The following is a 15,627-nucleotide window of genomic DNA, read 5'->3' as shown; positions in this document are numbered from 1 at the left end:
ACACCCTGACATAGTTACATTACACACTGCTCTGTTGCATGCTACAATTCACAAGTCTCTAACAGCAGAGGGCTGCAAATATGTAGACATGAAGATATAGATGTAAAATGGTAAAATGTTTGTTTTGTTTAAAAACAGCTTTAAGAGTTTTCATATAAAAAATTAAGAGACATTACTTTTCAGGAGGTCCTTGATTAACTACCTGACAACTTTTCAGTTTGCGATATCACCAATTACATTGCATTATTCTGCAATGGTTGTCCATGACAAGATGAAAATTCTGCACTAACTGGAATGCTTTGCATTTGGCTGTGCAATGAAACTCCACCTAATGTCAAAGAAGTGTGAATAATCTACCCAGTTATTGGCCACTTCTTTCTTCTGCGGGATCATGAAATCATCATCATCATCATCATCATCTTCTGCTTCTTCAAATGAAGGCACCATCAAAAAGTTAGGAAGTGATGTGTGTAAAGTAAGAGACTGGAAATTGCTAGCTAATGCAACATTGAAACATCCACCACTTTGGCACTGCAAACTCTCCAAGTGCAAACACTTCTACATAAAAAAAAGCAAGTCATCTTTTGTAGTAAGAAGAGAAATATCATACATGTCTGACATTTCAGTGTATCGACCAATTATCCAAACTGGAAAAGGATTCTTTGGTGGACCCCCTGATGAGTTGCTATGTGGAGCATCTGTCAAACCAGAAAAGTTGCAGGTTGTAAACCAACTGTTATCTAAACATTAGGGTGCTCAATGGGCAGACAATGAAAACATGTCATATTATAAAGACATAACGTGTAAAAGGAACTATACCACTTTGGAGCCTCTGAAAGTGAGGATGACATTCATGAACTAGAAGATGAATTGAGGATATAAAGAACAAAGGCATCAAGTCCTTCATTCTTTTAATATAATTACTCTGATCATTATGTTTAACTCATACGTTAATTTCGTGTTGTTATTTCCTGATTATTCTTATCCACAGTTAAGGCTTGTTATTTTATTTGTGATTTGGAGATTAACAATATTCAATAAGATAAATTATAACCACATTAAGAAACCTTTGATAATAATTAAATAAGCTGTCTCTAACACAGAAGGTTTGTTAGTATTTGTTGCAAAATACCCTCCAATCACCGAGCTGCAACAAAACCTACCTTCTTGAGTGTATAGATTCACATAAAATCTTATCCAGAATACTATGCCTCATTTTGTCATAATGCATAAAGTTTGAGATATCAAACTTTGCAGTCTTATTTTTTGTGTTATTAGCTATTTTTTGACCCATAGATTTTAGCATATTATTTAAGAAAGCCTTAAACAGGGTGGTCAGAAATAGTCTGAAGAACTTGTGATGGCGTTGCAGGGCAGGTTGTTCTGAGAAATAAATGTTAAGAAAAAATATGATAAATTGCGCTGTTTCCGAGGTAAATAACATTGCAGTGAGACAGTCATGCTGTTGCATGCACAAATTCAAGTGGCCTGCCGGATATGGTGTTACCAAACACGTTCTACATTTGGTTTCCTAAAACTGAACAAAAGAGTGATACAAAAATTGGACATGGGATGGTAATAAGGATCAAACCTAAGCCAACGACTAAGCAGTCTCATGCACTGTCCCCTATGCTATAACAACTGACACTAATAGTATAACACAGACAGCTTGAATGTGTGAGTGCAACAACCTGAATGGATAACTTCGAAGCTAATTAACTTGCAAATGTATTGAATTTTATTCTTAACAATTATTTCTCACCACAACCTACCCTGCAACACCCTTACCAGCTTTTCAGATTTTTTCTGAGCAACCTGCAGAAACATCAATGTAAGGAAGACACACTCTTGAGTAGAAGATAGTCACAACGGAAACACACTAGCTTTCACCCAAAGCCTTAATCAGCTTGCTTGTGTAAACGAATGTGTGTGGGTTTCCTTTACTGACAAAGTCTTTGGCCAAAGAGTAAGTCTCTTTTCGTTGCACCTACCTGCAATTCAAAGTATCATCTTTACGATAAGTGGCAATCTATTTTTCCTTACATTGTTATTCCAACCTGGACTTTGCGTTGTTTGATTCAACCTGTAGAAACATTTTTTGTGGTTTGTGGAAAAACCATAAAAAATCAATAAGAAGATTTTTGGAATCTGAGACGCCTCATCCATATACTTGGCCTCCCCCATGGCTTCAGTGTGTACACATTCAGCACACATATCACAATTTCTCCTCCCTACCCTCTGTGTCCCACCCCTTCCTCCTATCTCCTCCCTGTTACCTTATTTTCCAATCTCTATCTGTCCACCTTCTCCTCCCCACTCTCTGTCTCTCTTCTTTTCTCCTCACCCCTCACCTCTGTCTGTCCCCTCCTGCCCCCTTTCTTCCTATCCACCGTACCCCCTTCCCTCTGTTCAACCCTTATATCCATCTCTCATCCATGCCTCTCCACAAATATAGCCCTCCTCAACAGGTCAGTGAAGCAGGCCGACCCTACTCCAACACAACATGACTGATGTGCAGGGCAGATTACATGTAAGGGGCTGCTAATTTGTTTCTCACCACTAATGTGTAGGCTGCACATCTAGTGAAAAAACCACCAACAGAGTGACTGCTGTATCTCTGCTTCTATTGGATCTAGAAAGTTATAAACCCTAGGCGCTGATACTAACTGTTCCCCATGGCATCGCTCGCACATGCAGAGTGTGTGTGTGTGTGTGTGTGTGTGTGTGTGTGTGTGTGTGTGGTTTGAAGTTTTCGGGCGCTAAAATCGCACATGCATTCAGCACATATATTGTACACCCCCCCCCCCCCCAATGTGTCCATTTCTTTCTCCCTCCCCCTCTCCCAGCTCTCTGTCCACCTCACCCTCCCATCTGTATCCGTCCATAACCTTCTCCCCAAAATTTTTATTCATCTCCTCCACCTCTCCCTCTTTCCATCCCCTCCTCACCATCTTCCTTTTCCACCTACCAAATATCCCTCTACACTTTCCACCTGCCTCTCCCATCAACTACTCCCCCACACTATCACCATCCATCCCTGTCGTGCATTAGTCCAAACCAGACATTTAGTTTAGGGCTATCACGAACATGTTCAATGACAACAATTGTTGCCCGTGTGGTTTGTTGTTCAGTGTCAGACGTTGCACAATTTGCACACATACGAAGATGCTGATGAACTACACAATGCAATGTTGATCAAGGTATATCACGTTGCCTAGATGCTTGACGAATTGACTTAATGTCCTCCACTATCTCTTCTGAAACTCCATAACGTGCACTGCCAGAACGTTTCAGAACACTTCCTGTTGTCAGAAACTACCTATACCATTCCTTAATTGTTTTCACATCAAGTGGATCACATTCATAGACACGACGATAATTTTTTTGCACAGTAATCACTGATTTTGTTTCTGCAAACCACACTACTGCTTGTGCGCACTGCTGTGGAGTCACCATTTTCACTTCGTGCAAACATGCTGCACTCTGGCGACGATACTTTCCACTTCTGATGTGGGAATATAAATTCTTTGAGATGCCCTACAATGTGGTGCATTTTACAGTGTCGTACCTGCTGTGGTTTTTCTCTCCTGGGTCTTTGAAATCAGGGAGGTTTTAGTGGGACACCCTGTACATTGCATTTTTGCCCCTCCACCCCCTCTCTATGTCCATCTCTTTCTTCTCCATTGCACATATCCCTTCCTTTCCCTCTTTCTTTCCCATTTCTCTCTCCACCTCATCCTCCTCCCTCTCTGACCATATCGTTCCACCCCCTCCCTCTGTCCATATCCACCTTCCCATATCCCTGACCATCCCCTCTTGCTTCCCTCTCCCATTCCACCCCCCCCACCCCCCGTATCCTTCTCCCCCGTATCCTCCTTCCTCTCTCTGTCCATCCCATTCTCTATTCACCTCAACTTCCCACACCAGCTGTGTTGGGGACTGGAAAATTCTTCCTTGCCTCTAACATGTAGGCTACACTGGTTAACACATTGATAAGGCAGGCTGAAACTATTCCCACATAACACACCTGTAGTGCAGGGTAGCCTCTACAGCAGAAAAAAAAAAAAAGTTTCAGCCTGTATCTCCACTCCTACTGGAGCAATCAGATTACAAACACTACAGTGCTGATACTTGTGAGGTTTACAGATGGTGTGCGAAATTTGCTTGAAATTGATCCAGGAGTTTGGCAGAAGATTCCAGACATACATGCCACTTTACACATTCACATGCATGTCACTCCCCCCCCCCCCCCCCCTCCCACACATACAGATACTGCCACTTTCCCTGCATCTTCAATCACACATGCTTTCAGCACATATATATTACACATCTCCTCTTTCCCCTTCTCTCTGGACCATTTCCTTCCCCCTCTTCCTTTCCATCTGCCCACTCCCCCTCTACATTTTCCATTTGTCCACTACCCCTCTATGCTTTTCACACACACACACACACACACACACACACACACACACACACAAAAATACGACTCGTGCAATATGCCTTCTTGCCTCTACTTCTGTCCATATCCTCCCATCCTTCTCTCTGTTGTTTCCTCCTTTCCCCCTCTCTGTCCATCAGCTCGTGCCTCCTCCTTCCCTAGGGGACTTCAAAATCTTTATTGCCCCAGATGTATAGGCTGCCATGCAAAGCAGGTTAAAAAAGCTGGCAGATACTTCTACAACATAACACACCTGTTAAAATGCAGGGCAGCCTACAGGCTGGGATCTGAAAAATGGTTTCTTGGCCTTCTCGTGTAGGCTGCCCTGCAAAGCAGGTTGGTATGGCAAGCTGAGGCTGTTCCAACACAACATGCCTTTCATGCAGGGCAGCCTGCATGGGTGGGGGTGGGAAAATACATGTTTTTGGCACTATCTCTGCTTCTATGAGAGGTAGGATGTTGTCATCCCCATGGTACTGATACTCCTGAAGTATGCTCTTGGAGTGCCGAATTTAGCTGAAATTGATTAAGGGATTTCATATATAAATAATGTTGAAATGGAGAAAAGGCTAATGTATATTAGTCTTTTCTCTGTGGCTATGCTCATGTCAATATTTGACACATATATTGCATAAATCTCCTCCTCCCTTCCCCTTCTCCATGTTTACTTCTTCCTCCTCCATCTCTCTGTCCATCTCATCCTCCCACCTCTACCTATACATCTCCTCCTCCATAACCTCTCTGTCTCTGCATATCCTCCTCCCTTCTCTCTGTCCATCTCTTACACATACTATTGCCACAATGTGACTGTCATGCTGGGCAGCCTACAGATCAGGGGCCTGACTGCCACTTTTTTCCACTGACTTAAAGGCAATTCTGCAATGAACATCGATAAGGCAGGTTACTTCATCCACATCTACATCTACGTGATTACTCTGCTATTCACGATAAAGTGCCTGGCAGAGGGTTCAATGAACCACCTTCAAGCTGTATCTTCACCGTTCCACTCTCGAATGGCACGCGGGAAAAACGAGCACTTAAATTTTTCTGTACCAGCCCTGATTTCTCTTATTTTATTGTGATGATAATTTCTCTCTATTTAAGTGGGTGCCAACTGAATGTTTTCGCAATCGGAGGAGAAAACTGGTGATTGAAATTTCATGAGAAGATCCCGTCACAACGAAAAACGCCTTTGTTTTAATGATTGCCACTCCAATTCACGTATCATGTCTGTGACATTATCTCCCCTATTTTACGGTAATACAAAACGAGCTGCTCTTCTTTGATGGCATCCGTCAGTCCCGCCTGATGCGGCTCCCATACCACACAGCAATACTCCAGAATAGGGCGGACAAGCGTGGTGTAAGCAGTCGTTTTAGTAGACCTGTTGCACCTTCTAAGTGTTCTGCCAATGAATCACAGTCTTTGGTTTGCTCTACCCACAATATTATCTATGTGATCATTCCAATTTAGGTTATTTGTAATTGTAATCCCTAAGTATTTAGTTGAATTTACAGCCTTCAGATTTGTGTGACTTGTCGCTTAATCAAAATTTGGCTGCTTTCTTTTAGTACTCACGTGAATAACTTCACACTTTTCCTTATTCAAGGTCAACTGCCACTTTTCGCACAATACTGATATCTTATCTAAATCATTTTGCAAGTTGTTTTGATCATCTGATGAATTTACAAGACGGTAAATGACAGCATCATCTGCAAACAATCTAAGACGGCTACTCAGATTGTCTCCTAAGTCGCTAACATTCAATTCAACATACCTGTTATGCAGGGCAGCTGTCACTTCAGAAGATGGAAAACCATTTCTTACCCTTAACATGTATGTTGCACTGCAAACAGGTCAGTAAGGTACGCCGATATTGTTCCCACACAACATGCCTGCTGTGCAGGGCAACCTATATGCTAGGGGTCGGAACAACATGTTTTTGCCCACATCTCTGTTGCTATCGGAGCCAGAAGATTATAAACCTCACGTCACTGATACTCTTGAGGCATGCTATGTCTGTGCCAAATTTGGCACATGTGCGCAAGCACTCAAGGTGCACACACACACTAGTCTTTCCCCCATGGCTTTGCTTCCACAAATGTTCGACATGTCTCCTCCTCAACCCTGTGTCCACTGCTATGTCCCCCCCTCTCTGTCCACCTCATCATCCCACCTTCCCAACTCTACCTGTCCATTTCCTCCTTTGCCCCATCCCCCCCCCCCTCTCTCTCACTCTCTCTCTCTCTCTCTCTTCATCTCCCCTTCTCCTTTGGGCCCTCTCTCTGACCATATCCTCACCACTCCCTTTTCTGTCCATATGCTCACAACCCCTCTCTATGTCCATCACCTCCTCTCTGCCTGTACCCCAATCCTCTCTCTGTCCATTCACTCCTCTTTCCCCCCCCCCCCCCTCTCTCTCTGTCCACAACATTCTCCCCCTCTCTCTGTCTCTCCCTTCCTCCTCCCTCCCTCCCTTTCCCCGTCTATCACCCCATCCCCATTTCTTCCTTTCAATGCCTCCAGCTTCCTTCTCCCCACCCGTCCCCTCCTGCCCCCTCTCTCTGTCCTCCTTTCCTCTATCCATATCAACCTTCCCCCATCTGTGCCCATCAGCATGTGTAGTCCCTCCAAAAACAGTCCGATACTACTTACAAAACATGCCTGTCATTCAGCGTAGCCTGTAGCATGTACTGAAGTAACACGTGTTTGCCCTTACCTCTGTTTCTATGGGAACTAAGTGCTTCTAGCCGTCTCCTCCTCCTCCCAGACTCTGTCTGTCTCTCCCTGTCAAACTCCTCCCTCCCCCTCTCTTTGACCACTTCCTCATGCCCTTCTCTCTGACCATCCCTCCCAACCTGTCTCTCCATGCTCTCTCTCTATGTCTATCTTCTACCCCTACCCCTCTACTGCCTTCACCCTCTTTCTTTGTCCATTCATCCTTCTCTGTCTCACTGTTCATCTTTTCCTCCTCCCCCTCACTACTAATCTTCTCCTCCTCCCTTTCTGTATTCATCTATTCTCACACATCTGTCTGTCCATCTCCTCTTCCCTACTTCCTTTCTCTTCCAGTGTCATCATCTCCTCCTCTCCCTCTCCTTGTCCATCTCCTATGCCCCTCTTTCTAACCATATTACCCTCACCACTCTCTTTAACCCTCTTCTTGTCCACCCTTATGCTTATCCATGCTCATCTGCATACTTAGCGTTTAGAAGGCATGCTGATACTACCCACACAACATTCCTCATCCTCTTTCAGTCCATCTCTTTGTCCTTACTCTCCCTCTGCCCATCTCTCATCCTAAAACCTCTCCCTGCCAATACCTTCCTCTGCCCTTCTCCCTGCACCTCATCCTCCCCCCCTCACACTAACTGCCCTCCCCCCCCCCCCCCTCTGCTCAGCCATTTCAATCTGCATGTGCAGCCCCTGAAAGACATGCTGGTGGTACCCACACAACATGCCTGTTGTGCAGGGCAGCTTACATGTCAGGTGCACAAAACCCTTTTGTCTCCACTCCTATGGGAGCTAGTATGTTCTAACCTACACAGTTCCGATTCTCATATAGCAAGCAGCATGCGTACCATATTTGGTTGAAATCAATCAGACGGTTTAGGAGGAGATGCTGGGCATACCTAGTATGTACATACATCCTGTTTTATATGTATATTAAGATATATTTCCATTGGGAAGCTCAGAGAAATTTTTGTCTTTTTCAAACAGTTGACAGATAAATAGTTTTAAGCTTGTATTTCTGGATAGGGTAATGTAATATTTCCTAAGTCATTTTCATGCTTGCAACAACCTGCTTCTGCCTCAAGTCATGTAATGCGAAATCCTACAGGTGGCAGTGATGATCCTTCCTAAGATGGGTTATGCTTGTCAGCTATGTTCTGTTAACCCATAAATTACTCTGATGTGCAGAAATTCAAAGTAAAAACAATGAATTCAGTTTTAACATATTTCCATCAAATTTTGTTACTTTTTCTCATTTCTACTATTTTTGACTATAATGTATAGCAATTTGCGCAATTTTCACAATTTCATGAAGTACACACAGCAATGGGAGCAGTCAACTGTCCCCTGAATTAATTTCTTTGTAGAATATTGCTGTTTTCCTAAGTACAAAGGTACTTGCATTGTATTTTTCTCTACTCAGAAACTGGTACCTCAAATATGTTATATGTCTTGCAGGAAACGTCCCTATGCTGGACGTTGTAACTTAACTTTTCAATCATATTTTTTTATGTTTCTGTTGTTAGTCGCCTTATGGTAGACAAAGTTACTTTTGTGTGAGTGTGTGTGTGTGTGTGTGTGTGTGTGTGTGTGTGTGTGTGTGTAACAGGCATTTTCAATTATGTTATGTGAGCTTGGTCTTACTAATGAAGAGATTTAGCATGTTTTCGAGAATTCAGATAGTGAATCAAGAAGTTACTTTTGGATTCAGATGGTGATTTTATGCCACACATAACTGATAACAAAGATAATGAGACTGAGGAGTTACCTTCAGTAGATGTCTTCTCATCCTAATCCTTTTCACAACAATGTCAAGAGATGGTTGGCACAGCAGTGAAGATGGGAGCTATAGATGTGATGGGATGGGATGGATGGAATGGAAGGTAGCTAACATGTCATCACCTACAAGAGCTGCTTGGAACATCCGGAAGGAGAAAGGGGTGCTAACTGCATATGCCTGTCACTGAGCAGATGATTCCATCATCAAGTGCCTTCCAGCTTCTTTTTAATGAATCAATATTACATATTATAAAAAGCACACAGAATCAAATGCTCAGAATGAAATTAAAAAAAATCATTTGAAACGTACTGTTAGAGGATTTAAAGGCATGATTGGAATCTGTTCTCCAGAGAGGCTTCTTGTGCTAAAGGCCTAATTTTATCATGAACAAAATGGAGAGAGAGAGATTCCACGAACTTATTAGATTTTTTATGCTTTCAACAAGTTTGCTCTTTATTTCTGAAATACAGAGGAAGTATGGACAAAACTGCCTCCACTGTTACTGCCCTGGTGAAATTATTGCAAATGACAAGCAGTTACTTCCAAGCAAAGCAAGATGCAGGTTTTTATGCAAAACAAACCTGGGAATAACACAGACGATAGTTTTGGATAGTTAAGTTTACCGACATTGAAAAATTTCTCTTTGTAGATGACAGCAACATCACAGTCAAGTTCTACGAATAATATCATAAATAGGCACTCCGAGTTCTTTTTCTTTGTTTAGCTGAGATCAATATTTTGTCTTCAAAACAGCCAATGCCGAAAATCCAGTTTCGCAAAAGCTGGACCTAGAAAACGGTAACATACGAAATGCTATTTTTTCAGAGCAGAGAACTCTTCATCCAAAACCTGCACAAAATTCAGAGAATGATTCCTTACTAGATAGTCTTTTGATTTCGCCTCATGCCAGGCATGAATACTGAAAAGGTTGAGTAACGCTGCAATATACAATTATAAAAAGGGTACAAAACTCGTCTGTCACATTAAGCATTGATGAAAAACTTATAGCCTGAAGATTTTGTGTGTGAATTCTTAAGGGACCAAATTGCTGAGGTCATCGGTCAAGATTTAGTGGATGAATACAGATCATTAGCTAAAATGGAATGAGCACACACAAAGGTACTGGCAAAAAGAATGTCGTAAGTATGTTACACTCTTAGGGCTTTAGTGTCTGTCTGTAACAGCCTAAGTCTTGTGGCGATGTACTATGCCTGGGTGCACTACATTCTTAGCTATGGTATTCTTTTCTGTGGATCAAGGGAACAAAATACAGATAAAGTTTTTACACTACAGAAAAAGGCCATACGAATAGCAGCTAGAACTAGCAGCTGCACTCATTGTAAAGGACTACTTTAAAAAGTTGGACATCCTTAGAATGCCAAATGAGTACATCTGCCCATCTGTGGTGTATATCAGGGGAAACATTACCAAGTATTTCACTAATCGGTCTATACATCGAACAAGAGTCAGCTTGGAGTTCCATTTACCATGGAAAAAAAACACCCAAGCAGCATTTTGCATCACAGACCAAAATCGAACATTAAAGTGCCAACGGAAATGAAAAAGATACATCTGTTTAAAAAGGCAGTCAAAATATTCTTTATAAGTAATGCACACTACACAATAAGATTTCTAACAGCACTCAGAGTAATAATGGGCAGTAATGAAACTGGATAACTACAACACATAAATGATCACAGTTTAATGCTTTCGCAAGGAAATCATGTGTGAAGATTCAGTATGTACAACAGTAATGTATTGTCATTCTCCTGAATTCAACATCTCACTCATCATGGGAGGTTGCCGACTCCTTAGTTTCTCAGGAGGATTGAGGAGCATGGCTGAATGTGTAAAGGCACAGAATCTGCTTTCCGAAAGGACTAGAGTCAGTGCAAGGGGCACAGTAGCATCTTCACAATCTAGGAGTCTCCAAGGCTATCACAAGTTACCTGGAACAAATTGTGTGTAAACCAACAAACACTGTACAACAGGGACCAATCGTTGCCAGTGCAGCTGTTAAGACACTGATCACATATTCGGGATTGTGGAGTTGCTCTTTTCAGGCCATCCTGATTTGAGTTTTCCTAAATCACTACGGCAATTGCCGGGACAGTTCCTTAACACTACAAGAAGAAGGATAATGTCATTATTCTCAGAACATTACAGCCTGAAGCAACAGTAAATGAAGGAGAGAAGAAACCAGAAACTGTTACCTTTTGTAGTATCATGCTGTGGATGTCATTGATCAAATGATTTGTAAATATTCAACTAGGGTTGTTTACAGGAAATGGCTGATGAATGTCTTTTACAATACTCATGGCAGCAGTAAATTCTTGGCTGTTCTACAGTTAAACAAAAGGGGGTGGCATTCATTCATCAGCTGGTAAATGAACCTAGGAACAGAAAACAACAGAGGGTGGGACAGTAGCAAGAACATCAATCAAATGAAGAAGAGGCTGTGAGAGCACACAAATAATAATAATAAAAAAAGCAAAGGACTATCAGACTGGAGTGTGCAAAGAAAGAAGACCAAGGGCATCTGTAAGAAACACAAAAAAGCTGTCTACCGAAAATGTGTACAAAAATTACCAATAGTATGTTCAAAGCGAGATTTAAATGTTTAGAAATAAATGTGTGAAATAAATGAAGAAGTGTTAGGAACTGTAGAAATACGTCAAATTTCTGGATAGACATGCAACATATTGTATTCAAAACAGTAAGCAAAAAGTTTTGAAACTTCGAGGTAAAGCTGTGTTTTAACTATCTAAGTGACTTATAAATGAATGGAAAAAATATAGCTCTTGCTTTAATGATATCGTGGATGCAAATCTAGCTATGCGTGGTTTTTTCAGATATTCCATTGTTGATCTTAAGTACGATCACTTCATTTTGTTCACCTAGTCTGTAACTTTACACATTCATTTTAGCCTCAGATAATATGGTCTTCTCAACCTATTTTATCCATATTGCTCCACATATGTTTTGTGCTACTTCATTCATTCATTAATTCCTTTCATTTCACTCACTCACTCACTGTGTTCTGTGATCTCACCATGAAGGTGAGCATTTAGGGAGGTGGAAGAGTAAAGTTATACAATAGCAGGCAGAAGCAACTGTCTTAACATTGACAACTACACTTACTATCTATCCATCAGCAAAGAAGTCAACTTCCATCTGAAAGTTATGAAAATTGGTGTATTGTGTTGGTCGTGAATTATGTAGCCCTAACCACCCTTTTGGTGTCCAAGTGGATTTCTTGTTAGCTTGTATGTAATATTAGTTAGCCTAGTTAGTTTTATGTTCCGTGAATCATTTTCCACGACATATTTTAATTATGTGGAATGAGTCATTTTACACTCATATCACAAATTAATTTGTACAAATGGATACATTCTCAACATTCCCAATTCTTTTTCAAAAAGAAGATACACAGATGTTGTAGTTAGTAAGTACTATCCAGCACATTTTAAACATTACAGAAATAGAAATTCTTCAGCAGGGTAGAAGGAGTTGCCAAGGACAAACTTTCTCATTTTGTTTAGACATTTTACTTTGCTTTGGATCCATATTAATCCATAATTTCCCTATAGATGGCTGATTATAAGGCATATAGAGAACATGAATACAAAATTGGTCTATTACAGCACACAGGCTGTCTGCTATGAGATTTGTAGCTAATGGAATTTCATTTATAGCCTTGTTATTCCATGCAGAACCAATAAAATTATACTGTCAGAAATATTATTGTCACATAGTACAATGATTTTCATTGTTGAGATAGGGAAAGAATAGCAACAATGAATTTATAATGGGTCTCTCTTGTTATTTTCATTTGTGGCAGTCTTAGCTTGTATTTCTGAGCATAAGGTTACAGTGTGCAAGGAGTTTTAAAGGATTAAAAATACTGATAATCCAGATTATCTTTGTAACTAAGACTGCAACATGTACAATTTGTGATATGATGAAGATGAAAACAATAATGTTGAAGTTATTGAAGAAGTTGACGATGTCACAGAAATGAGTGAAATGCATCAAATAACAGATCTATCAGTGTAAGAAAATTTAGCAGAAAATGACACCAAGGAAGAAGATCCAACTATTTTAGGTAGACTGTGTTCAAATCTAGAAGTGGTCTAACATGACATTCTACACTCTTCCGTTAACAAAGAGGCCAGTTCAAAATATTGATCGCCAAAAGCCTGAACTTATACATGGCAGTAAAACTATAGATTCAATTACAAATGTATGTGCACTCTTTCTTCCTGAAAACATGCTCGACAGTACATGTATGTGGATTAATGAAAAAGTCAAGAAGTATTTCATATAGGCCTACACAAATAATTGCACCAAGAACAATCAAAAGAATAGCACAAGACGAATCAGCAGTTGCTGGCATTTATTTCCATATTACTGGCAGGAAAGACATGGAAATTGCACTGGTGTTTCCGAGCTATGGACTAGCCACCCATCTTCTTGAAATCCATGTTTCACGGCTGTTAAGTCAAGTGCCAGTTTTCATCAATTATCAACTGTTTTTAAGTTTGATGACATAAGAACTTGCAACATTAGAATTGCAAATATAAATGACAAGCTTGAGGTAATAAGAGAGGTTTTTGATATGTTTGTGAATGCATACATAAGCCTATCGACTATCTCACTGTTGATTAAAACTGGCAACTTTCTACGGCAGATGCCATTTTGAGTATATATGACATTGAAACCAGGAATAAAAATTTGGGTATTGCAAATGCTAAAAATCGAAATGTAATTATATATATGCATGAAGGACAACCAGAGAGAAGTAAATCAAGGGCAATGTGTTGTGCCATATATGGCTAGACCATATTTTCAGTTCGGAAGATACTTTTTTACTCACATACCACTATCTGAAATAGTGTTGGTTCACGACTTAGCATTAATTGGAACTCTTGGAGCAAATAAAAGAGAAATACCACAAGAGTTTTGGTCTAATGCAACACAAGAGAAAAACGTTCCAAAGAAAAACAAGTATCTTTTTCTGCTTTCGAACCAACACCATGACGACTCTGCGGAATAAAATGAAAACAGTACTATTAATTGCTCACTATAATGAGTCTAAAGGAGTATATACAGTGATAGGAAGACAAGACAATACAGCTATGTATGTAAAGCAAATCATTGGCTGTATCAAATATTTATGGAAATGGTGGACAGCACAGCTCTCGATGCATATATTCTGTGGTCACAAAAAACATCCAGGCAGGCAGAAACATTCCAAACGGAGGAGGCCATTCAAACTATTGGAACTGAAACAAAGAAGGTATATTCTACTGAAGGTACCAAAGAAGAAGCTTCTGTCTGAGAAATGAAGACTGGAAAGCTAGATTCATGTACATAAAATGCAATAAAACAGTGTATCAAAACCATGAAGAGAAACAACTGGGACAAAATGTTTTCAGTGTTAAAGTGTTGTTCTGTCCTGTAAGCAAAGTAATCTAGGATACCAAAAATCTGTATGCGTGGACAATAAACTGTTGTCCTGAAAAACTACCTCTGAAACGAGAAATCTTAATTTAAATTGTGTCCGAGGTAGAAGCAACAACGACGAAACCTGTAGATGCTTATCAAACAGAAGTTGAGTAATAAAACAATTACATCAGATAACTTTCTAAAACGCCACTCGCTTGCCTAGAATTTTATATCTTAATTTAGGATGTAGCTTTTTTTACGAATCCTAGAGTTCGGACTACTGCTGCTGCTCAAGCTTAAGTTTGCTGCTTCTTCGGAAAGGCGGTAGCACATAAAATAATTGTGTACCTCGGAGTAAACATAACCTTGCATTTTTTCCATATATTTAAATTAGTACTTACGACATATTGAGGATACTCGAACATATATGTCATTTCACAGCCATTTTCTTCAAAATCTACTAAAAAGTTACGAATGCCGATGCAGAAAATCATAAATACGGCTAAGGATAAGATTACGAAGGCGTTCACTGCAGCCATAACTAATCTCCTGCAGATAGAGATGACACGTTACAAAAACTTCTCCTTGTTTGACACTGTTCATTTTCTTTCACAGCAAACAGTACAGTAATAAACACAAATTATATTTCCATTTATTTTATCGCTGTAAATATACATCTTCACCCGGCATGCCGGCACTTGCGCGTCAGCGCCTTGTAGTGCAACCAAATAAAGTTCGTATCGTCGCCTGTGAAAACTTTTTTGTTCCATCGAAAAGCAGTTGGTGTTTTTGTTTTTTATTTATTTAATTATTTAATGAGAAACAGTTTCATTGAATGTGTTGCTGGCATTTACTGTTCATTCATCATCATGAAATACGGCAGATTCAAAAATTCGCAACATTACGAGTTCAAATCGACAAACGCTTCATAAATTCAACAAAAACGGGAGAGCTTCGTTAGTGAAATAAGGAAGGAAGTTAAAGAGAAATTAGCTAACTAAAGCATTAAGCAACAGTGCCAAGTTCCACCGAGTAAGTTACTGGATCTTTAAAACGCTTATTGGCTCCAATTGACAAGACCCTAGACCCCAAATCAAGATCGACGATACGATTTACCGCGTTTTAAGTAAAATTTTCAGTTAATTGCGATGAGTTCTTGCTTATTATTGCACGAAATCTTGACATTTACATTTTACAATAAAACGCGACATGTCAAAGAAATAAGCTT

The 15,627-nt window shown here is 40.2% G+C and overlaps 1 protein-coding gene across 2 annotated transcripts in view; it reads right to left on the bottom strand.

The window, feature by feature from the left end:
• The window catches only part of LOC124776214 (GPI inositol-deacylase), a 180,503-nt gene extending 165,375 nt beyond the window's left edge, over window positions 1-15,128 (bottom strand). The window contains exon 1 of one of the 2 annotated variants that reach the window (XM_047251065.1): window positions 14,801-15,128. In XM_047251065.1, the coding sequence (XP_047107021.1) occupies window positions 14,801-14,938 (138 nt within the window). In that variant the 5' untranslated portion in view covers window positions 14,939-15,128. Of the gene's footprint in view, window positions 1-11,164; window positions 11,195-14,800 lie in introns of those variants that run through there. The other variant, XM_047251066.1, reaches the window with a different exon arrangement.
• Window positions 15,129-15,627: the final 499 nt, after the last annotated feature.

This window comes from Schistocerca piceifrons, chromosome 2 (assembly GCF_021461385.2).
Source record: "Schistocerca piceifrons isolate TAMUIC-IGC-003096 chromosome 2, iqSchPice1.1, whole genome shotgun sequence".
Taxonomy (NCBI): Eukaryota; Metazoa; Arthropoda; class Insecta; order Orthoptera; family Acrididae; genus Schistocerca; species Schistocerca piceifrons.
This window is presented reverse-complemented; position numbering and strand designations above follow the sequence as displayed.